This window comes from Lichenostomus cassidix, chromosome 2, assembly GCF_008360975.1.
Source record: "Lichenostomus cassidix isolate B80296 chromosome 2, HeHo_3.0, whole genome shotgun sequence".
NCBI lineage: Eukaryota > Metazoa > Chordata > Aves > Passeriformes > Meliphagidae > Lichenostomus > Lichenostomus cassidix.
The window spans coordinates 80,784,472-80,810,694 of record NC_139482.1 but is presented as its reverse complement, the minus strand read 5'-3'; the positions used below and the strand labels follow the sequence as shown (position 1 = coordinate 80,810,694).

The 26,223-nt window shown below is 37.1% G+C and overlaps 1 protein-coding gene across 3 annotated transcripts in view; it reads right to left on the bottom strand.

Annotated features, from left to right (window-relative positions):
• The window catches only part of SEMA5A (semaphorin 5A), a 231,327-nt gene that overhangs the window by 76,229 nt on the left and 128,875 nt on the right, over window positions 1–26,223 (bottom strand). For all 3 annotated transcript variants that reach the window (XR_014850013.1, XM_085052160.1, XM_085052159.1), the window contains exons 11-13: window positions 18,445–18,652; window positions 6,521–6,638; window positions 1,066–1,247 (exon numbers count right to left, since the gene is read on the bottom strand). Coding sequence is in view for 2 of the 3 variants with exons in the window: in XM_085052160.1 (XP_084908286.1) it covers window positions 1,066–1,247; window positions 6,521–6,638; window positions 18,445–18,652 (508 nt within the window). In the remaining variant the exon portion in view is untranslated. The remainder of the gene's footprint in view (window positions 1–1,065; window positions 1,248–6,520; window positions 6,639–18,444; window positions 18,653–26,223) is intronic.

Below are 26,223 nucleotides of genomic sequence, written 5' to 3'. Positions count from 1 at the left end.
ATAAAACTAAACTATAATGAGCTTTTGATGTTTCATTATGAAAGCAAAAGTTAAAATAGTGCCTTACTAATAAAGCAGTGTTAACAGAAGTAAGATGTTAAAACAGTAGTGTAATAATGCCTAAGGTAGAATGAGAATCCAGTCTCAAATTACATTCCAAGTTCCTTTTTAAACCTGACACCTGTTTGATTTTTCAGTATCTCACAGCATGTTCCTCTTTTCTATCATTCTCCTGACATGATGCTATATAATATATTGCTATACTTTTAATAACTTTTCTAAAATTGACTGTTTTCACTTACAGAACTTGCAGTTACCTTGTGCAGAAATATATTCATTTTTATTCACTATCATGATGTGATTCTGATGTTAAAAAAAAGACAAAGTGCAGAAGGAATCACTGAAAATAAGCCAAATGCACCAGTGTATGCTTCATCTTGAAATTAAGGTATGTATAATGTATGTGTATAATGTTTTAAGCATGAACTTCTGATGCAGCTCCAAATACGTAGTGTTCTGAGACTCTTCGAAATTACCTGATCTCACTGGTTTTTCCTGGGAGTGGTTAAGCGCCTGAAGAAGACAAAAGAGTGGCTAAAGAGCCATATACAGACCAGTAATAGAACTTGCTATTGTGACACAACTGAAAGTTACAAAGAAAATGTTTTTCCAGGGCAGAACGGGGGACTACAATGGCAATATGAGACCTCCAAAACAGTAAGCCATTCTGACTTCCAGAAAAAAAAGTTGTATGATTTACAGAACTGAGAAGAAGTGTCATGCTTTGGATATTATCTAACACTGATGGTTCTCTTCTTTCAGTACTTTGGTTAAAATTAGCTGAGGACAACTTTATTTGGTACACAGCACTTCAAATTACTATTTGCTCTCTGACTCATTCTCTCTCCTCTAAAGTCCGAGAGAAACTCTAATGTTTCATTTGCCCTTTCATGCACAGAACAGGATCAGTAGAATTCAGGTGAGATATCAAAGGGTAGGTTTTATTCTGATTAAGTTAAAAACTTCAAAACCACAAATGGTAGAACCTGAAGTTGTCCTGCATACCTGGAACAGTTGGCAATCTCCATGGTTGGCCCTTCACACAGCCATCCCCCACACTGGGGAGCAGGACTGTCACACACTCGTGTCCTGCAGAGGCAGGAGCCAACACTGGCACCGTCAGTGTGGGTGCAAGGTTTCCACTGCGACCATGTTCCGAAATGTCCATCCACAGTCAGATTCCTCATCTGGAAACAAACATGACAGCAAAGCTTACCTGAGGCTTGACAGTTCCTTCACACAACCTCTTTAGTCTGCAGTGCATGAAGATTTAGTCTTCAGCCAGCAGCAATAAAAGCCTCCACTTAAGAGATACATCTTCCAGACAGAAATCTCCCCTTGTAATTCCTGTAGCTGCACAATTTCCACAATTTACAACCAAACTGAGCCACTGAATGCCACCACCATAGCAACAACAGTAATCACAGCTAACTGTTGCATTTTACAATCATGCTTGCCTACTTCTCAATTGTCTTCTGATGGCTGCGATCCCTAAAATTTTCCCCTGAAAATGGAACCTTGATACTGACTGTAAAACCCAAGATCAAAAGGAAGAGCCAGTAAAGGATAAGAAAGAAATTAAAAAGAAATCCTCTGTGAGGACAGTGAGACACTGGAAGAGGTTTCTCATGAGAAACTGTGGATGCCCCATCTGTGGAAGTGTTCAAGGCCAGGTTGGACTGGGCTTTGAGCAACATGGTCTAGTGTACTTGCCCTTGGCGGGGGGTTAGAATGAGATGATCTTTTAGTTTCCTTCCAATGAAACCACTTTGTGATTCTATGATGCTGTAATAGTCCAGCATAACAAAACTGGATTGATCAAATCTCCATGATATGTGTCTTTTTTTTTGAAAACAATTTTTGAAGCATAAATCATATAGTAATGTTTCATAAGAATGAAATGTGGTTTTAAATACGACAGTCTCCAAACATCAGATGCAATCATATATGTAAATCCCACAAACATGTCCAAAAAGCAGCACCTAACCCTACATAATGAGACAGTTTGCTCTTGCAGAATTCAATTCCCAACACCTTTGCCTGGAAGGGTCAGACCACTCTCATCTAGACTGGAATGTTTCCATCAAGCAGCTGTAACACATTTAATACGAAATCTTCATTGTCCAGCTGAAGCAGTATGACCTAATGGAAACTGCAGAGGCCTCCATGACTAATGAAATTTCTAAAGAAAATGGGGCAGGACATGGGGAATTCAGCTCCCAACAAAGACAGACTTTCATATTATTCTTTTAGCAAGGTATTAATCATGACACATCTGTGATCCTAAATGGAAATGATGGCCACTTTTTCACTTAAATGCTAAGGGATTTGTCTTTTGTTTCCCACATTTGAACTTTCAGTCAAGATAATAGTACCAACAAGTGCAGGGTAAGTAGCATTTAAATTCACTCTTAGCAAGATTATATATGTTCAGATCAGTTGTAGTCATCCATTTTTCAACAAATATGTAAGAACATGAAACTTTAATATTTGCTTATATATTGAAACAAGAATTACAGTTGTAGATTGTCATACCTGATCTAAAATGATATTTCCCTTTACTATATTTAGTATTTTAACAGTGGTAAGAGAAGTGTACATTTCACAAAGACTTTGAAGATACAAGAGATTCAATTACAACATAAGTCATGTTTCCACTGACACTAGATGTTGGCTGATTCTTTCCACTATGGCAAAGATACCATAATTTCCCTACTAATTGGAATTTTCACAATTTATTTTTCACAGATATTGCTTGTCCAAGAACATCTATGTGTGTATTATGTCAGCTACAACTGGCATAATCATAATTAATCATTTCAGAATCTGCTCACAGCTGTTTATTGAAAATAATTCACCAACCTTCACTCATGTAGTTTACATTGTTGGGTTTCATAAGACAACATGAAATACTTCTTTTTAAGTGACAAGCAAACCCATTCTCTCTTACACTGCTGGTCTAACAAATATTCATAGTCCATAAACTAACAATTCTATGTTCCCAATCTAATTAATGTCAGAGTTGTGAAAATGCCTTTACTGCTTTCTGTTTCTATGCTGCATCAAAACATCTTTATTGTTGCACCCACAGTTATAAACTAAAGCTACCATTTTCTATAGTTGCCATAACATATATTGTGGCAAAAAAAGTATACATAAAACACATTGATGACATATTCTCTTTCTTCATTTTTTTTCCATGGTCCTGCAAAGATCATCCCTCTAGGGTCTCTGCTGTTCCATGATTCACCTGCTCTTTCTGTGAATATCTCCCTTTCAGAAGTAATATCAAACCATTTTATCATGCAACTACAGGAAAGCAAAATGTACCAATGAGAGGCCTTTGCAGCCCTAAGCAGAATCCATGCCCACCAATCTTTCACAGTCTGAAATCTCAAGGGCAAAATCACAGTGAATCAGACCATATGGCTGTACTATTCTGGCATGGCTACACTCTGCTTTCCCTCTCTGCCACTGGTTTGGTCACCCTTTCCCTTCTGCAGATACCTTTAGACCTTTCTTCCCTCCTAATGTTTTCCAAATATCCATATTTGTCTCAAGTCTCTCTGCAGCCACCTCATCTTCCTGCTTTGTGTCTCTGCCCTCTGAGTAAAAGTCACATCTTCAGTGACTCAGTTTTTAACTTTGTCATGAGATATTTGGTTTGAGATTACTTTTTGTAGAATTTAGTGAGTCTGTAGTATTTCCTGAAGCTGCTAATGAATTCAAATCCCATACTACACTTCCTCAGAGAACAACTGTAAAAATTAAGCCATTCCATGTTGCACACTTCTATTAAAAAAAAAAAAAAACAACAAAAAACCAACAAAAGTCATAAAACACCCAAAAAACACAACCAAAACTAAAATCCTGGAAAACATTTTTTAGAATTATTTTTACTTTCCTTGTAGAAGCCCCTAAATAATGTCAGCATATATTTAGGTTTTGGATTGCGAGAGGTCCCACTAGAAAACATTTCAAAAAAATGATGAACCTTCATTACCATAAAAAATATTGGTTGAATAATAGGGATATATGACCAGCTGGAAGAAGATCAAAGTAGTACATGTGCCATAGCATTAAATATTGTCTGTATTTATGTACTATTGCTCTACTCATGCCAACTGAAATAATAACCTAAAAATCAAATTGAAAATTAAATCAAAGCCAGATAACCAAAATAACCACATCTTTCAAAACTGATCTTCAGAGATGGTAACACAAACGCTCATATATCTCTCCTATTCACCTCCCTCTTCTACCATGATGCCTACAAGTGTTCAGCCATAAGAATAATTCTGTAGGAAATAATTTTCCCAAAGGAAACTGGTCACACTTTTTATTCTGGACCAAAGTATTGTATAAACAGACCTCTCCTATAAAATGTTGGAAGAAACTGGTCATTCCTTAATCTAAAAAAAAAATTCTACAATGTTAAAAAGATCAGAGTAATTTTACTAGCAATTAAGATATTGGAAGCAACTGGGACCAAAAGAGGGAGAATAGGTTTTCAATATTCTGTTATGTCCTGCCTGCAACAGTGTCATGAATGTGTCTTGCAGATGTTAAGGATGCACACAGCTCAGTTGCCTACAAAATTAATTAATTACATCTTGGCTTATATATCCTGTGAGCACAGCACATAAAAATGCTATAAAAACAAATATTTGAAAGCCTCTCTAAGCAAAATTGCAATCGATTGCAGTTTGCAGAATACAGTGTTACTTTAAAGGAAAGTTTCTATTAAGTTTTCCAATCTGTTCAATAATGTGTTACTTGGTGAATAAGGCTTTAAAACAGTAAAGGGGTAAACACACACTTTGCAATTTAGATAGATAATTCTAAAATCTTCCTTATATTATGCAATCTCAATCTGCTCAAGGACAAAATTTCTTTGGAGGTTCACTAAGTATTTGAATCTCAGATCAGCAGCATAAGTCTCACAGCTACGGATGAATTTCTAAGCAAGCCTTGGGTGCTCCCCTACTTTGACTAGACTGCTGTATCCTATGCACGTCATGTAATTGACTAAATAATAGTTTTATCAGTTGAATGGAACAGAAGGGAATTATTATTTCTAAATTATTCCTTCCCCCACCCCATCTTGGCCTTGTGTTCTATATCTACAAAAGAAAATAAGGGTTAGTGATGCAATTCAAAGACTGAGCACAGCAGACTGACTGCCCATGCAAATATCAACAAACTAAGGCATTTCAGTAATCACAGTATTTTCCCCAAAGCTGCTCCTAATTTCAGCACAAATTCTAATGCAGATGAATCCAACACAAGCCTATTTTGCTAGTCCTCTATGTGAGAAGATGGATGCAAAGGACAGGACAAGACATAAACATCTTGTAAAAGTTTTAAAATTTTGAAAACAATTTTTAAAAATTGCTACTTAATGTCAAACAGTCAGAACACAGGAACACGTTCTCAAGGAACTCAGAATCAGTGCAGCGTTTCTATGAGGCTGCGGCAACACATGCAGAGAGCACAAGTGAAAGCTGGAAGATACTGATTTTGCACATCTCTAGTTCACTAAACAAAGGCCATCTTAAGAGAGAGAAGTGTCATCAAGATTTTAAAGGGAGCTTGTTAAACACATGGAGAGTAGAACATGAATGTCTCAGGAGCATAAATTCATAGATGCATGTGATGCACTGGTGACTGGGGACAAGTTCAATAAGTCCTTACTAGGAATGAAAGCAGAATTGAGTTGGAAAGGCTCCCTCTTCATGGGCAGAAGGAGACAAAGCAGCAAGAATCTCAAAATAACCCCAAAACTCATTAGCACAAGAAAGATGCTTCTTAACTTTCTTTTTGCATGCTTTGGGGAGTGAGGGAAAAGAATGACTATCAAAACAACACCAGAATCACATTAAAAATGAGAGATACAAGGCAATTTTGTTGTTGCTTTTTTATACTATATTAAATTTATGCAAAATAATTTTTTAAGATAAGTGTTATGCCACTGTAAATATTAACCTGAAGTTTATTGTAATTATCACCTCTGTCATTTATGTAGATGAGACTTATCTCATAGAATTTACCCTTCTAATTCATGGACTTTTAAAAATGTCTTTTGGCTTTTTATATTTGCAAAAATGATCCTAAAAGAAAATATAATACCACTATTGATTAAACTTTTTCAAAGCACATAATGGAGAAAAAATTTGCAAAGAAAAATATTTGACCATCTCTAATAATTGAAAACATTTGTTTGCAAGGTGGGAACACAGACACTACAGGTAAAAACCAACAACCCTTTGAAATTACATAATTTTCTCACATAGGTAGTTGGATAAGAAATAGAAAAGAAACTAGGTATTCTGCTAAAATCTGATGGGAAAACCTAAGGAAAATGGCATTCAATACAGTTTTCTGAGTTTGAAAAATCTGTAATTTTCATGGAATTCACATGGAATCAAAGGCTTTAAGAGTTGAATGCATTTGGACTTACTGGACACACGGTAATGCTTTGCTCCCATTGACTCATGCTCAGACTTTCTTCCAGTGTTGTGCACTTCTTCATCACCATGTCCCAGCCACAGTAAGGGTCTTGGGATCCAATGCATGCACTGTGGATGAAAACCAATCAGATAATCCAGACATTCATCTTCATTTGTACTGACCAAAGATCTCTAAAAACTAGATAGCATCTCTGCATATTTCATAGGCAGATAGTGAAATTGATCCGTGCTGTGGTATGGCACAGACAAAATGACCAAATAGAAGAAAAATTAATTTGACTGCCTACACAAAGCTAGGATTTCTTTTAAACGCATAGCTGAATTTTTGTCTGCATGCATGCTGTGTTATCAAGGCTGATTATTATATTTAATTACTACAGAATTACAGCAATTCATTAAAGTGTATATTGTCTGCTCCAAGAAAAGATTTCAGGATTTACAGTTCCTAGTCTTTTCTATCAATTTTGGAATTCTAAGTATCATCTGTGTCAGAAATCAGAGGACAATGTCTGCTCTTTGAAAATTACTTGGAAAACCTTCTGATTTATTTTCTGCAGTGGTATAAAATCTTTTGGAAGTTCAAAGGGGCACTGGTGGCAGCCATCACACCTCTTACATATCACATGTTGCCTTCAACACACTCCCTTGGTGGCACATGAGGAGGGAAAGAAAAGGATTTGAGAAGGATGGTAGTCCAGTTTCATACAGATCTGAAAGATCCACTGTACAAAGCTAAAAGATAATTTCTCTAGTAAATAGCAGTTTTCTCTTGCTAAGGTCAAGCATTAACAGTCCAGGCAATATGTCTGCAGCTTCATAGCTAAAGATCCATAAGAAAGGAGGTGAAACTCCCATTATAGTGAAGCCCAATATAATTGGTTTAACACTTGTAAAAATGCCTATAAATTACACATAAAAATAATACATTCAAATATTTTGCCTTGATTCTAAAAAATATTAGACTGGTTATTTTTGTTTAACTCAAATCTATGGGCATTCTTATTCTCTCTTTAATTATCTGTTCCCATCACATCTGTTGACAGAAGGGCCACAAAGATGATTAAGTAACTGAAGCATCTCTCCAGTGAAGAGAAGCTGAGAGAGCTGGGACTGTTTAACCTGGTGAAGACATGGCTCAGAAATGATCTCATCAATATGTACAAAACCCTGAAGGGTACATGTAAAGAAGGGGATCCAGGATCTTTTCAGTGGTGCCTAGTGACAGGACCAGGGACAATGGGCACAAACTGAAATACAGAAGGTTTCAACTTCAGGACACACTGTTACAGTAAGGGGACTGAGCGTTGGCACAGATAGCCCAGAGAGCTTTTGGACTCTCCTTCCTTGGAGATACTCAAAACCCGCCCAGACATGGCCCTAGACAACTGGTTCTGGGAGGCCCAGCAAGAATTAGACCAGATGACCATTAGAGATGCCTGCCAACCTCAAATATTCTGTGATTCTGTCCTCACTAATATATGAGTTTCACTGATATTTCTGTTTATCTCTGGCATTCCTCATATTCTTCCATGTTAACACCTGACCAGCAGATGTACTGATTCCATAATGTAATTCCTTAATACCATCACAGAGGATTCTTAGTGCTTATAAATTTCACAGAATTCACTTCCACATTACACATGGCAAGGTAGATTGCCAGTACTATGTGGGAGCATAGTTCTCATCTGCAAAATTGGCACAGTGTAAGAGGCATAATAGTCAAAACTTCATGGTTTTCCCTAATTAGGCTTCCAGATTAAAGCTAAAGCTTCTGCTTCATGGAATTCACTGGTCAGAAGAGAGTTCCTCCTGATGGCTCTTACAGCTGTGAGCACTTAGCATTTTTGTAACTCAGGCGACACGTTTCCATCTAATTATCTAGAAAGCGAGAAGGAGCATTAATGGAAATTATGGAAAGTTTTAAGTGTCTTGATCTTCCAGTGTTTGCAAGACATGATGTCCAGTGTTCTCCTTCAGAATATCTCTGATAAAGCATGTGTTTTATGAAAAAAGAATACAAAAACAAATTAAAGGCTGACCTAAAGCACAACTGTCAGTGTTAGCAGTGTTAACATTGAAATGAGAACTTGTGCCTCAAAGCAGAAGTGCTCACTTTTCTAACTTCAAAGTGTTCATATTTTTAAATGTGGTTATTATGGTCTAGAAGCTTATTATTAAAAACAAAAATATTTTTAAGTCAGTATCCTTTCACTTAGAAACACATTCCCTCTTTTGTGGGAGTAAGCTGATCCTTCTCCCACTCTGCTCTTAGACACCATTTCCTCTTTTGCTTTCATTTTCACTTTACCTTCCATTCAGACAAATCAAAATGGCTTGCACTTTTCATTACAAGTTACTCAAAAGTTTTAAGGTGCTAGAAACATATTTCGACTGTCCTTACAATTTTCTGGTATCGGAACAGATCCTAGTTTCATGGAAGAAAAAAAGTTCTTGTACTGCTAGGAAAGCATCAAACAAAGCATGTCTGATCACTCTCTGAACACTGAACATGGTCATTTCAGTAGCTGAGCAGGTTTGGAGTGCTGTACAGCAAGGTAAAATGAGGTGAATCTTTTCAGAATTGAGTTAAGAAGATCCACTGAGCCTACGAAAACTATGATTTTAAGAAGTTAATAACTCAGCTAACTTCATGCAGATGATAAGAGGATAAATTCCTCCCAAATAAAAGGCATTCACAATCTTCAGTAATTTTTTTTCTTTACACTACAATACAGAAATAATTCTCTAAGCACATGAACTATTCCAAACAAAGCAACAAGAAATTTTGTGAGAGAAATATTCCTCACATGAGAAACTCTAGTTTTGCTGTTTTGGTTTTTTTTTTCCTAACATGCTAATAATTCATTGTTCCAGTCATTACTAGACCTAAGTCTCATATTGTAAAAATTTTAATTTTTTAAATCTTATATTCAGACAGAAAAAAAGTACTACAAAACTGTAGTTAAGTATCATCAACCTCTTTCAGTTCAACATGTCAGACATATTCATGAAATGGAGCAGGACCTGGCTTAATGAGCTGCCCTGTTCTCAGGTATTGGCACAACAATTCTGTCTTGTTTTCCACCCTGTCTCACATCTCAGTGGGTTTTCTTATTAATTTCTTTTAGATCACCAATATGTCTGAAAAGTGGACACGGTTTCTTTAAAATTAAAAGAAGGGAGGTAACATGAGGGTAAGTTTTTGTTCCTTACTGCTTAGTTATGTCACCTTTTAAAACCATTTGCTTTCCTTTGAGGGATGATTTAATGCGTGAGTAACAGCACCTAATTATTTTTATCTACTATGCCTAGATAAAACAAACAAAGAAACAGATAACAAAATAAGCTAACAGATAAAAAGTCAGATAAATGAAGCTTGTAAGTATGAAACTATCAGAACTTCTATTTGAAATGAGAAATTAAAAGAGACTATCCTTAACTCATAATTATGCATCCTTAGGAAAATTTTATACTGTTTTATCTTTTTTTAATCAATCTCTCTCTCCCAAGAGACAGCAGTAAGAGGAACAGCTTCAATGTAAAAAATAACCAAAAAAAAAACCCTATACCACATGGCTGTCAAATTAATGTCAATTTTATGCAAGTAAGGAAAGTAAAAAATCAGATACTACTATGCATCTTTACCTCTTTTTCCTCCCAAATCTCTAAATTAAAGCCATTTAGATGCTGCTGTTGAAAAATTAGATAAATTTTGAAAATAGGTGTTAGGTCTTTCATTTGACAGGGCCCTTTTAGACTGTCACACTGCAAGTAGCAGAGCTGGATAATATATTTTGTCATCTTGTCTCTAGAAGTATACCTTACATCTCAATTTCAGCAGAGAAAGAATGCTTTGTCTGTTAATCCCAGTAGGCACCAGCCCACATCTCTAAGACTTCACATGATTTGTCTCAGCACTGCTAAAACTGTCAATTTTGAACAGGAAGGTAATTCAGGAATAAAATTAAACTGGTTCATTCTAAGACTCTTGATGCTACTAACCCTATCAAGTCAGCACTCTCTGCAAAACATTTAACAGCTTTCAGCTTCTTGTGATGGATTCTAATTTTGCTCTATGTTGTCACATCACATTTTTTACCACTCATAAATGATAGGTAGCAGAGTGTGTCTCCTGCAAGGCATTCATTTGGTTCAGTGTGCCTACTGACAGTGGGGCAACACTTCAGCAATGTTTTGCTGAAGGGTTTTGACTGACTACTAACAGAACCATAAGTCACCTCACTCTAAAGCATGTCAGTAAAAGCAAATAATTTCTTCAGCTATTTTATAATTATCATCAAGTAGGCCAACAAAATTGTTCTACTTCAGTAATATTTGAAGTCATTTATTGAGTCAGAAAATGAGGCAGAATTGAATAAAATTCAGAGCAAAATATATTAAAAATCCCATACAGTTTTAGAGTAAAAAAAATTTATATGTGTTCCAAAGAACAACAAAAAAGACCCTTAAGTTTAAAAGCTATATCATAATACCATTGATTTCAAAGAGATTTTTAAATTCCCTTAGAGGGGGAAAATATATCCCCATATGAATATACATTACAAGTGCTAATCAGGTATCCTCTTGAGCTGTAAAATTTTAGTCATACAATATATAAATGCAAGAGGTTGATCTTCTAACACTGCTCAAGAAACATTTTTCTGTTTTTACCTATACACAGCATTTAGAAGAACAGAGTATCCTGACCCTTTCAATCATTTCTACTGAAATATCCATGCCTACAAAGTCCCAATTACTGTCAGATGTGATCTGACACTTTGTATACCTGGAACTGAACAAGGGTCACAATCTTATTTTGCAGAAGACAGACTCATCACTGCAAATTTGAACAGAAAACTGAAGATATAAGCCTGTCTTGTGTTCCAAATGCACAGTTCTATCTATTTCTGAATGAATACATGAATCTGATACTAGACCTCTGCACAAAGGTACTTCTCAGTGTTTTCATTACTACTGGTTTTGTAGCTGTATACATATATATGTGTGTGCAATGCAGAACAGGGATCTAAAGATACAGATGAATGATGCAGAAAAACATAAATGGTAGGGACACAACCTATATAGCCCTAGGAGCTCAAACTAAGATGAACGTCAAATATTCAGAATCCCTTGCCTCTACTGGTAAGAAAAATCAAATCCTTAATCATCTCAGACAATCTGAGCGGATTACTGTTGATCCATCTTGAATTTCTGTCACACAATCAAAATATATTTAGGTACAATTCAATCTTGCAACATCACTGAGAATACCGGCCTTAAACCCACATGCCCCTTCCATCAAATCCAGAATCATAAATTTATGTATAAAAGTTGTTTATAACACACTATTTGCTGAATGTTGGTAATTCCAAGTAACTCTATATGGATCAAATGTGAAAGACAACTTTCAGAGCATGCACTCCATCCTCTTGACATGTTCCCTTCAGATATTTATATAGATTGATAAATCTCCTTTCAGTGTTCTCGTCTCAATGCTGAACAGGTCCAGCTCCCTCAGTCTCACGTCCAGAGAAGCTCCAGTCCCTGCTCATCTTTGTTACCCTTCCATGGACCTGCTCCAGGAGCTTCAAGTCTCTCTTGTACTGAGAAGTCCAGAACTGCACAAAGCACTCCAGATGTGGCCTCCCCAGAGTAGAGGGGAAGGGTCACCTCCCTTGACCTGCTGGCAGTGCTCTTCCTAAAGCACCCCAGGATTCAATTGGCCAGCTTGGCCCCCAGAGCACACAGCTGGCTCATGGATAACTTGTCCACTGGAACCCCCAGGTCCTCCACAGAGCTGCACTCCAGTAGATCAGTCCATGCTGGTGCCTGGGGTTATTCCTCCCTAGGTGCAGGACCCTGCACTTGCCTTTGTTGAATTTCAGGATGTTCCTCTCCACCCATCTCTCCACCCTGTTGAGGTCCCTCTGAAGGGCTGCACAGCCCTCTGGGGTATTGGCCACTCCTCCCAGCTTTGTGTCATCAGGGAACTTGCTGAGGAGACATCTGCCCCTTCAGCCAAGTAATTGATGAACAGGTTGAACAATACTGGGTGCAGTATTGACCCTTAGGTGACACCTCTAGTGACACCAACTAGACTGTGACAGTGATCAAAACCCCCTGAGAGCTGGCATTCAGCCATTTCCCAATCCACCTCACTGTCCACTCATCCAACCCCCACTTCTTGAACTTGCCTGTAAGTACCTACAGTTACTAGGAGTAAACACACTGAACTTAGAATTCCTGAATCTTCTGATACTTTTTAAAGCAATGAAATTAATTACAACATGATATATGAATACCACATGCCTATTTTAATTTTTTCATTCTTAGGTCACTTTTTTGTTCAAAATAATATCCTACTAATAAAATCTGAATTGCAAATATGTAGTTGGGTCCATCTGGTTTTTGCAAACTAAAAGAATAAGACATTTTTATTTCCTTCCTATGTCTACTTCAAGAATTAAATTGGGAACAGGCTGGAAAATTCTCGTTTGACAAAAATATCTGCTTATAATACAATATAGTACATACATACATAGATCACACTTTGAAGAGTTGTCACTAAATATTTCAGGGGCAGCAGAATGTAAATGAACAGTTTGTCTCTGATGCATTTTGTGGGACAGTTAGACAGACACTTCCTGCAAAAGCTTTTATCTTCACAGAGGCAGAAAGGGTCAAGCTCAGTGCTATAGAGCTTGAATTGATTCCCTATGCAGTACAGGACTAATACTCTACTTCTGAGTGTGAAAAACTTACAACTGTGCTTATTTCATAGTTCTGCTGACTTTAATATTGTTCTCATAAGTTGACACCAACTGAAGATGATTTTTCAGTGTATCTAATACCCAAAAAAAGAATTGACATTTTTAATATCTGCTTATAATCTAGTCTTGCAGACAGGAGTATGGTTTATCCCTGTCTGGGAAATTTATGAGAACTCTGATTCTGGAATATTACTCTGGAATCACTAATTCAGATCAGTCCTCATGTGGTTCTGACATTATAATGCAGCAGCAGATTTCTCATATTTAAACTGGAATAAAGCCTGCATATTTTGAAATCAGGAAATCCACCTGAATATCCAAAAATAACTACCTTAGAATGATTATTTCCAAACAGCAATTTCAATGCCATTTGTTGGCAAGCTCTTCTGGACACATGAGCACTTAGTAATAGTTTAGACCACATATTTGTTATTAACTTGTGTAGTATCAGTATACAGGAATAATTATTTTACTATTTAATTTTATAGAGTGTATATTATCAGGAAAACAGGGTCCTATTGAGTGTGAGAGTACTTCTGAGTCTGCAAAACCTACAGCTAGGGCAAAATAAAGGAATACAAAAGTGGTTGAAATACTTAATTCAGGAATCTTGCTGGAGTTCTGGGAATGAAATAAAGTATATAATTTTCCTCTGTTCATTAATTCAGTACTCTTTTTAGCACTGTGCTGCTACAGTTCTCTTTTGTGTGTGCACAGATTGCTTAACTCATGGCTCACAAAGACACCAAAATAAGAATAAAGAAGTTCAACGAGCAAAAAAGTCAGTTACAGTAGAAAAGCTATGGTAACACTACTTAGCAAGAAAACCTTGTGACCCAGTAGTATCTTAGGCATATATTTTAAAAAATAATGCTCAAAAATTTCCTAAAGTTGGGGTATTATTTTTATGTCGGAGAAGTGACTATTTGTACAGCTTTTAGCAGATGGCAGTATTTATTTACTTAGACATAACGTCATAGTAAGATCAGTTTTCAAGCCTTTCAAGTGTGTGAAACCTACCTTCCATCAGAAACACCAATCCTTGACCCTTGCTTGGTAAGATTTTAAAGAACGTTGAGCTGATACAACCTTTCATTGTCCTTTCAGAACTAATGCACTGAAAACTCCAGTACAAAGTTGCTTCCAATGAATGAAAGATGACCACTTCTTTGTTTTGGGGGACAGAGTCTCTACCCCTGTACTACAGATCTTATTCCTTATTACAGGTGCATAGAGCCTTCAAAGTAAACGGCAGACACTGAAATTTTAGAGAGTTTAATAGTTATCTTCTCATGATAATTATTCTGTTTATCTCACATTATAGTTAATTAGCAGATATATAAAAGTCAGCTGTGCTTCATGCTTGGCCTACTCAACTCTGTAGAAGTACAAAGAGATGGAGAATTCATAGAGAAAATAGCTCCAGTGAATAATGTTCTGGACTTCTGTAAAAGTTTGATAAACATGTGTGAATTGCAATACCCAGGTGATAATAACTGGGTCAAACCTTAAGTATTTTCCCAAAGGAGAACTGAACTTAGGTAACTGCTCTGCTGCTTTCTGCTACTTGAAATTGGCAGGTTTTTTTGAGAACTGATTCTCCAAAGTACTGACATGTCCCTAATTACTTTTCCCTGACTCCTGAAACCAGCATGATTATGACAGGATGTTCAAAACTAACAGACTTTGGCAGAAGTCTGTGTGAGATGGCCTCCACCAGCTCCCATGGAAACTGGCAATCCAAAGAACCAGCATAGGCAACTCATGAACAATGGTAACATCATGGCATAATGGAAAGTGCAGAGCAACCCAAACTATGGGTGTGACAACAGGTTTTGCCTGTGGCAAGGTCTGCTGTCACAAGTGCAGCCAAGTTCACTAAAACACCAAAAAACAAAAACCAAACCAAACCAAACAAAAAAAAACCAAAAAAACCCCAAAACCAAAACAAAAAGAAAAAAAAAAAACAACTCCCCAAATGTATTTTCAAGGGCTTTCAAAGGCCTTTGTTAACAGTGTTTATGGGAGTAGAGTCACAAGCAGAGCTGCTGAAGCACAGGGAATGTTTGTCAGAGGCAGCAGTAAGTCACAGGGTTACTCCACCTCTCAAAAATACTGGAGGAACAGACTTATGACATGCAGAGCATATTAGAGTAATAATTAAGAAGACCTAATAAACTACAAATAAAAGCAATAACCTTGTGCTTTGGGCCTACTGTGGGAAGATGAAACAAGGAATAATGAAAAAAAATAGACAATCTCAGGAAAATTATCTTGACGTTGAGATATTAGTTCATGAAAGAGTCTGCTCAACAGAGGGACTGAAGTGGTATTGTCTGAAAACTCAGCAATAAACCTTAACAAAGAGATCAGATAAGATTAGGCACTGAGCACTGTGCCACTTATACAAAAAGACAGAGCTAGCACATCTTCAGCCTTTTGGCTTTTTTAAGGCTGTTATTCTTATACAAGCATGTCATATTCCTCAATAATTATGTGGAGTGGATACTGAAGAGTACACATCCTTGATCCAGGAAAGAGACCCTAGTTATCACTGATGGAATTTCAGAATATAGCTTTGGCACAGTTATGCATCCCTAGGTACAATAAATGTGAATAAATAAAATTAAAATAATCCAGAAAAAACCCCACACAATGCCCCAAGGCACTACCTTAGGTCAGGTTTATCCATTACTCTGTTTGTCCATTGCTATAGTATACAAGTAATATTTAGCAACATAGTAGAAGAACGTGAGTATTAAAGCACCCAGCAACACAGTGAACAAGTTTAAGATGTTTCAATGCCTGGAGAAATCTATAGTCCCAAGTAATGTACTCACACTCTTTCCACAGGCAAAAAAAAAAATCCAGTACAAGCCAGGAAAAAAACTAGTCAAACCAAAAGTAAATTGTAGGTGAGAGAAAGATTCAATCTGCATTCTCCAAATAATCTAGGTCCCTAATGATAGATGACAAGGAGATTCCTTTCTTCATCTGAATCACATCTGTAAATCCTCTCATTTTTCACAAAACAGGGCTAGAATTGCTGGTGAACTCTTTAACCAAGAAGAAAGCAAGGATGGTGAGTCTTTTGGTGCAATGGATATTTAATTACTACAAGAGAAGTCATTCAACTACAAAAGGTATGACTGAAAAACCCCACAAGGAATCATTTTATCTCCTTTTAAATAAGTCATTCTACTGGAAGATGAGACTTCATATACCTCTGGGCAGAGGAATAAATTTTTGTTTGAGTAGGATTTGAGGCATTTAACTACTGTTCCACTCAGTAAGATGGGAATGGTATCACTTTGTTTTGTTTTGTTCTTTTTCGTTCTAAAACAAATTCTTTAAATTAGACAATTAGAGCCCACTGCTCAAACAGGGAGAGGAATGAATAGCCTGCAGCCATGCATGTGGTCTGGGACTTGAAGCAGTCCTACCCTGCAGGGGAAGAAGCATATTTGACCCCTGCAGCTGGAATAACACTGCCATGCCTCAGGAATTGTCCAGATAAAAGCAGTGGTACCAGGGACCTTGTGCATTCACACCTCACTAAAATCATAACAAGGTTCCAGCCTTGAAATGTCCAAAGTGGACTGCAGGCTTGGTGTAAATACTTGCCAGCACACATCCTTTTTCAACTCACTGAACCAAGGAAAGCTGAAACTTCCAAGGAAACTGAAACTTGGTCCTATGTAGGCTACTAAACTAACAAAAAACATGAAGCAGAGACTTGCCCATAAATAACTTTCCCCTAAAATAAGCTTTGCAGGACTTCCAGTGGGGCTTCAAGTGTTCTTCTGTTTCAAAAGAAAATGTCAAAATATGCTACATGAGACAGCATAAACAAAAAAAGGGCTGGTAAAAAACTGCGAGAAATAGAATTCTTCCCTTCCCTGGCCCACTTGTTTTCTAGGGCCCAGCTTTTCCTTCAGTCCTATTCTCAACCCAGTAGCCTTTCACTGGCTTCCTGCATTGTACCAATCCCCATGGTGAGCCAGGTCCTTTGGAAATCTCCTTCCACTGCCACCGAGCCACAGCTCTACCACATCTGTGTCCTGTGGTCACCTTGCTGCTATGACACCAGAGTCGTGGTCCTCTGACAGCCAGAAATGTTTGTACCTCCAAATGGTCACATTACCTTTTAAGAGATATAATATCTCTTCTGCATAAATAATGTCTCTGTGAGCCTGAGTGTAGCAGCCAAGAAAGGCAACTGGCAGCCTTTCTCCCTCCTTTGACAGCCCAGTCTTTCAAAGGAATGTATGTTAAACAAGGTGAAGCTAAAACAAGCTAAAAAACAAATGACATGCCTCTGCCACAGTTCTCACAACCTCACAACCCTGGTTCAGTGTCTACCTGATGTAACACAAAACAATTGTACTGAATTACCAGGACCACGCATATCAAAGTGAAGATACAACTAACTAAATGAAATTAACAATCTCTAATAGCATGTTTTGCAGCCCAGATGTATTTTCAGATAGCCTATTGAAAAGGTGTCTGCTGAACTTTAAATTCCTTAGCTATCATAATATAGTCTACAACCAAGTGATAATTTGTAAGTTATCCTCTTTCTTTGATTTAACAACTCTCAGCTGTATAGCCCTTTTACCTAGTAGCATATTGACATTTATTACAGTTTGCTGATCCAACACTACCTTTAAATAGCCACTTTTTCACGTACTCTTAATTCTCAGGTCATCCGAGCCAATTTTCTTTCTGAATCCAGAGATATATTGTTTATTCAGTTATAATACAGCTTTAAAAAAACAAACAAAAAAAACCCCCATTTAATTTGTCCAGGTCTAAAGCTTTAAACATATTAAACCAGAAGCTATATTGCACTTCACCAGATAAGTGTTTATTATATAAAACATTTCTTACTGTTTCACTTCAGAATTCAGAACTTGCATAATGAGACTTCGATATGAATATAATTCCTCAAGAACCTCATCTAGTCTTAACGAGTTAGTACAAGTAGTCAGAGACACTTCTGATAAACAATGTACACAGGAAATCATTGCTGAGAGAGACAATTAATTTGAATTCCTACTTGCAGCCATTTATCCTTCCCATTTTTCTGCAACCCCCTGCATGTATTATTTTGCAATCAAATAAAGCTAGCTGATTCTTCATACCTGTATGTTTTGTAAAAGAGACATCTCTTCAGGGGCACCTTAATCACATGTTCCTGAAGGCCCACAAAAAGGACACTCTGGCTGTGCAAGATCTGAAGGCTCCTGATGGGCTCTCGCTGACTTTTCGGCAGGAGCTCAATTTCCTCAAGTAGGCAGCTGCTTGAAGTCTGGTTCATTGGGGCAAGTACTTTCTTAATAGTGCCATAGTCTGAAAAGGCAAGAGGAAAATGAGTTACTAAAAATCACATTAGCAATTCTTGGTGTCATTCAGTGGAAAAATCTTTGTCCTGTGCTGGATGGTTTCAATGAAGCCTCAGAATGTGGGATTATTTTGACAGAAGTTTCCTAAATTGATTATACTACAGTGAAAAGAACTTAGAAAATTTTAAAGTCTGTTTTCATGTGATACAGTATTTTAAAAAAAATAAAGGAAAAAGTTATTAGTGCAGAATGGCCTTCACTGCAGTAGTCACTAGAAAACAAGGTTTTAAAGTCTGGCTTAATAAATGCATATTATGTCAAGGGTTACTGACTTCAGTCTACTGGATTCTACTACACTTTACTATATTTAAAGCAGTTTAAAAAGCAATGAAGTCCATAATTTCCCCAGTTTGTTTCAATATTCTTTGTGTTAAAAATTATGGGGGTTAGATATGTGTCACATTCATTTGATAAAGCACATACATATGAATTTATGCAGGTCTTAATAGAGTCTAGGTGAACATAGCAATGAATGAGGTTGCATCCCTTCTTCTTACTTATCCCAATTTTGACCTCTGGAAAATCATAGCTTTTAGCATTCGCTCTTCACTTCTATTCCTAATGTGATTTCCAAGGGAAGACAGTCATGCATTGAAAACCAGTGTCAGAATATATGATAAGATTTATGATTCACTCCAGCAAAGTCTGTAAATAATTTAAAAATATCAAAGTACATTTGTTCTGAACACAAAGGATCACATTCTCATGCTGATAAATATTTTAGGTAGCTGCAGCATTTTGCAATCTTCCATGTCCCAGCAATAGCAAGTATTAAAGATCCAACACTGCGAACACACACAGACATAAGCCCTAACTCATGAAGTCTTGAAAGAGTTCTCTTTTAAGGTGGTAATAATTGCAAGAGGAACGTTTGGGAAGGCCTGTTCTGCAGCCCAGAGGGGAGGGCATACACCAAATAACAAGGGAAGTTAATAGGAAGTTTATGGGTAAGATATAATATTCCATAATATTATGTATTTCTATTAAACAGAGAAAACTAGATAGATAAACCATAAATGCTTAGCTCAGTGTATAACAAGATTTTGATCATATCAAATCATGTGTGCATGTTAAAATCCTCTAACTAGCCACTCAGGTTTTAATATCATCACTTCATAGACCTGTTTACATTTTTCTCCTTTCTTGATATATACATCCTTGATAATTTTTTAGAAAAAAAGCTTTCATTAAATTACAGTTTTATTAACGTTTTTGATATTAAAATATCTAATTTGATGATTTTTTTTCCAAACAACCTAAAACAGACTTATATTCAAAAACTAAATAAATTGTTGCCAACAATCAGTTTTGCCCGACAATTAAGCAATAACCAGCTTAGGTGGAAACATAACAAGCAATGTTTCCACTGATGACTACTGGATGTAAAATCCTGACTATAATTACAGTAAGTTTCAAGGTCAATATATGGTCTGAGACGTGTTCCAAAATTTCAGTGCCTGTGTGTGCTTGTTTTGGCTGAGGTAGAAATAATTGCCTTCCCAGTGGCTGTCATGGGGCTGTGTTTTGGGTTTGTGCTGAGCACAGGGCTGATAATATAGAGATGTTTTTGTTATTGCTGAGCAGGGCTGTCGTACTGCCACACTGGAGAGGGACTTGGGAGTGCATGGGAGGCTGGAAGGAGACACAGCCAGGACAGGTGACCCAAACTGACCAAAGGGATATTCCAGACCATGTGACATCATGCACAGATATAAAGTGGGGGAAGAAGGAGGAAGGGGAGAACATTTGGAGTGATGCCATTTGTCTTCCCAACTAACCATTACGTGTGATGGAGCCCTGCTCTCCTGCAGATAGCTGAATGATGTAACTGACTGCAGGATGATGGCAGGAGCCGGTAGCCCCCCGAAATGAGGTCCCTGGGGTGCATATCTCCTCCAAGTTCGGGGCAGGTGGACCCCGGGGAGCGCTCAGTGTGGAGTGAGTCTCTGGCCACATAAATTCGGCAGGAAATGAAGTAAGACGAAAGAAAGAACTGGACCCATCTCCGTTCTGCCAGGGAAGTTTATTTGGGGTCCTTAGGTGAGGGTTGCACGGGAGGAAAGAGGGGGAGGAAAGCGGGGGTAGGTCAGAGGGGCTGGCAGCTCGAAGATGGGACCCCGAACTGACACAGGCATCGGCTTATTAGGGAAAGGAAGGGGGAGGGGCTCGCTCTTCTGAAGCCAGTCCCGGGAGGTCTGAAGGCAAGACGGGCAAGGGGAACACACCAATAGATTCCAGGTACAGCAGGATGCATATTTCAAAAACAGCCAATAGCATACAGGGCAGGGGAACAAAGGGAAGCCACATGGAATCCTAAAAAACCACATTGCTACAGCTGAACACTCCCCTGCCCATGGGAAGCAGTGAATTAATTCCTTGTTTTGCTTTGCTTGTGTGTGTGGCTATTGCTTTTCCTATTAAACCTTGTCTCAACCCACAGGTTTTCTTCTGATGCTCTCCCCAGTCCCACTGATGGTGGAGTGAGTGAGGAGCTGCGTGGAACTTGGAGGCTGGCTGGGGTTAAACCATGACACTGTGTTAGTTACTGAGTGAGAGATGAATGATTTTCTTTTGAGCACTGAAGTCGGAACAATGTACTAAGAAGAAGAAGCGATGAGATCATTTTTACAGATTTAAATGAATAGGCATTGCGTTATAGATCAGTCAGTACAACTCTATATCACTTGTTCAACTGGCAGATAACAGATCCAGTATGATTCATGATACATTGTATTTGGCTTGTCATCATTTTCCTGCATGAGACAAAAATCAGGTACACATTCAGCATGTGCTTCTTCTACAGACTAATATTTCTTCCTACCACTGTGCTGGGTCTGGCATCTACAGACTGAATCACTCGCTGTCACCATCCCCAAGAGAAGAAAAAAAACATGACTGCAGGCCTCCATCCCCTAGGCCTACATACACATTCAATGTAGAAATACAACTTTGAACAGGAGAATATGATCAAACACATATATTTTGTTTCTTGTGACTCCTTTATTACAGAGGGAAAACTTACATTTTTTATATTCAATTCTGTGACCTGGAGATTATGGTTACAGCAGCACTGTACCCCAGAAAAAAATAAAGTATTCTTACTTTGAGGACTGCTGCACTAATGCCTTCCCCAAGACAGCTGTCATTGCTCTTATTCTTACTTCTTATCTTGACATACATTCTCCATTCCTCACATTTCCTTTTGCTCTCTTTCAGCATCTCCCAAAACATTCCTTTTTCATTTGTTGTCCAAGAGGATTAGCACTCAGAAATGCTGAAAGTCATAACTGACTGAGCTTCAAGTGAAGAAACAGTGTCTGAGATCCTACAGATTATCTGGAAGAAACACTGCTCTTCCCAGAAGCAATGTGGGTCACATGCAAAATCAACAAAAAGGAATAGAATGTTATCTGAGATCTACTTCTGCCTCAATAAGCTCCTCTACTTCTGACTTCTATAATCTATCTTCTCTACTTTAAATTCCTACTGCCTATGAAAGGTTTTGTAAGGATCACTCGGGAAGTCAGTCTAGGGTGAGGATCTGGTTTTATTCTACAGTTTTGAGGCAGGCACAGATTGACTTGGTGGTTATGTTCACCAGCGTATGGTATGTGGGAAAGATATGTGGATATCAATGTCCTTAAACTACACTAGCATGCAACCTGGCTTTGTCAGGTTTTCTTACAGTGGAAAATCATAGCCAGTGATTCCAGTGCTTTCAAAAAAGTGCCTTCCAAAGCCAGGTGTTTTGCTCTGGTATTTCCAGTTCTACTACAATGTGTGCAACATTATCCACAGCCTCCAGCATAGACTGCAGATTTCCTCAAGAACTTGTAAAGATCACATGCCCAAGTGTTGTCTGTTTGACCATTTTCACACAACACTTGCAAAGCAACATAGAGAGGAAAGTAGGGAAAGAAATAAGTCTGGAACATGGCTCTAGGGCATGGAGGTTTTCAGACCTGTTATAATCTTTCAAGTGAATATTTAATTTATAATCAAACTAACTGTCCGCTTCTGCCAATAAATACCTAAGAAGGAAAGTGAGCACTGAGCATCTTAATGGATGTAACTTAATTGCCATGGTCACGGGGAAAGTTTCAGTTTCATCACAAATGTCAAGTCTGAGCCTAACAGCCATTTAAGAATTCAAATGAAAGGCATCTTTGCATCCTGACCGTAAGCAAGACATACTGGGATAGATCCAGACACCTGACAGCCTTTATTTAAGGATAGCCAACTATATACAGGAGTAGTAAAAGATAATGACACCAGCCAGAATGAGTAAATAATGTGCTTTGCTAGCTTGTACTGCAATACTTCTAAAGAGACTTGCAAAACCAGCGACTGAACATTAGAAATAAAATCACTGTGAATTAAGAGAAAAAATCTCGTTGAAATATTGCTATGTAACGTGTAGGAGACTAAGAAGAACTGCATGGAGAACCTGAGATGGTGTTTTAGAGAACATGCTTGGAGGCAAGAAAGTCTGTAATGAACCAAATTATAATGGGACAAAATGAAATGATGATTTCAAAAAGTGAAGAATAAAGGTGTAAATGGTATAAATCATAGACAGCAATGGAAAACATTGCAAGAGTATGGTTGAAATCATTATAACATCTTTGGTAACATCTGAAAAGCAAAACAGAAAATAAACATACAAAAGAAACAGCAGATGCAACAAACTAATAAACCTGTAATTTCCTGAGCTTCCTAACAGAAATAAAACCACTCAAGGAAGCTTTAGTAAATTCTTGCTATCAAGAAGAATAAAGATTTATATGAGCTGTTATATTTACAAAATATTGCTGCTTTCTTCAAGTAAACACATTTTTAACAAATCAGCATGAGGCAGCATAGAAATAAATTAATTTCACTTCTTTGAAAGAAGGGAAAAAATCTCTACTCCTTTTCAAGAGGGAGCACCTTCATTCTTAACTCTTACCATAGTACCTTGGAGAGTGGGTTGGTCTCCAGAAAGCAACTGAACCAGCACCAGAAGTCAGAATCCAAACCAATGGTTTTCAGAATAAAAGTCTACAGTATCGTCTTTCCTTAAGGTTGGTAAAAAAATCAATACTGTCTTCTAAACTATATGAGTTGCAAGCAAAAGAAACTCACAATAATCTCAAATATCTCCTCAGGCCAGCTGTATGCCTATATTTAAGACTTTACAAACATTCCTGCACTTTCTGAGCTCAACAAATTGGCTTTACAGATCTGAAAATCTCCTCAAATATACCAAGAAAAACCTCAAGAAATATCAAAATCTACTTTAAATTATAAATTAAATTAAATCGATTTAAATATGGGCCTGTTTTTCAAAATTCCCACAAAACATTCTTCAGAATAGTAAGATGCCTGAGGCAGATGGAAGGGTGTGGTCAGTGCAGAGGAAAGGGGCAGTCAACACAACACAGAGACGCTAAAGCTACATTCAGAACTACAGGAGGTGCTTGTAACTGAACTTGAGTAAGATACCACCTATGCAAGAAATACACCACCCTGGATATTGTAATATGTGAAAACAGACTCTGATAAATTTAACAATCTGGCAGCATAATAATCAGGTGGTTTAATAGATGGAAACTCGGTTTTAAAGTGTAGCTGAAACAAATTGTATATTTTCAAGGGGTCTAATTTGAAATAGACTTTGGAAAATTATATTCAGTAACTACTTTAATTTTATCCATTATAGACTGGTTTTGCATATATTTGTTTTATACACATTATTTTTCCCAATGGAAAATAAAAGCATTCAGACAGGATTAAGACGGCTGAAATTAAAGGAAAGAAATCTGTTAATGTTAAATATCTTGTAAATAATATCCATATGTGCATATAAACACCATTTATATTAATCATATAAAATTTGTATTAAACACCATAGAAACAAAAAATTGGGCATTAGGGTCATCTTCAAGGCAGAGGTCTTTCAGAATAATAAACTGAAGTACCAAATATAAAATTAATTTACAGAATGTGTGATAGTAAAAAATAAAAAAAAATGCAAGGTGATTGATAAACATTCAGCCACTGTGAAAGAATGTATCATCAATATTTGCTTTCCTCCACCACAGGCACTGGAAAAAGCTGTACCACAAAGCAGAATGTGCATTTGGCTAGCAGCAGAAAATTATTCCAATGAACAGAAAGTATTAGGTTGCATAAGGGCTTAAGCGTGCTCAACACAGGAAAAAAAAAAAACCCCAGGAACAGCTAATGCAGCAGCTGGTTCAAAGGGAAAGCCCAGGACTTATGATTTAGCAATCTGTGTAACATCAAAAAAGATACATATGGCACACAGAATGTGATGGGATTTAAATCCTACTCTTCTCTGCCCTTTCTAAAAATAACATTTAAATTAGTTAAATCATCATAGAATGTGGATACTTAAAGATTTGGCTATTATCTGTTTTCCCACGTGGGGGTGGGGTACAATTTGGTTTAAAGCAAGGGTATATTTAGAAGGTAAGATAATATAACCATTCTCTGTAACTTATCTTTTACCTTCAGGTTTCTGAGATATACTTGAAATACAAGAACACATTTTTAATCATGCTCTAGTCTAAAGGACAAGTGAAAAATTGAGCTTCAACCCTTCTTTAAAAACAAAAAAATATATTATGGGCAAGCATAGTACTTCTCCAATGATCCAGAAAATGAAAACAATCTTTTTATTTTCAAAGCTGTTTTACATATTTGTCTCTCCATTTGAAACTAAACACTATTTGAACAACTTAGTCAGTATGATAGTTAATTTGTTCTTTTTATCTACTTTTAATATATTTTCATGGTGTAATAAAATATATGGATGTGATTTTTCTAGACATATCAGAGAAAAATGGAGGTTAAAAATCTGAAAGTTCACTTTTGTGGGCATAACAGAGAATGAAATGTGATAAGCTTATGAAGGATTTAAACAATAAACCATTGTGGTTGCCTTACTATTACAGGTCATTATCATGTGACAGTAACAAGGCAAGGGTGGATAGTAAGAGAAATAGTGATATAAAGCACATTTATTAGATCAAAGGCAATTATCTAACTGTACAACAATTATCATACTGTAGCTGGAAATAGAAAAAATAATTTTGTAGCATTTCCCTGAGAAATGTTGCAAATTGTTCTGCCCTGTTGATATGGAGATTTATTTTTAAACACCAAAAAGACTGAAAGAAATGTTGGTTATCCTCTGTGCCATCACTTGCAGGAAACAGAAAAGCTAAATCGTTCCCTTATTCAGGTATCTTAGTTTTCCTTACTTCATTGTATGATACTTGGAGGAAAAAAAAGTATGCGAGTGACCTGGAAAACTCATAAATCATTGCTCATTGACATCTAATTAAATTTCAGTAAATTAAATTAGCCGAAGCAACCATAACCCATGTGACAAACTTGGTACTATAAAAAATGGTATTAGTATCACTGGAAAGCTGGAACAAAAATAAATACTAATTGGTTTCTGCCACCTACAGAAAATATACACAAACCACCAAGAAGTGAACCTGTCCT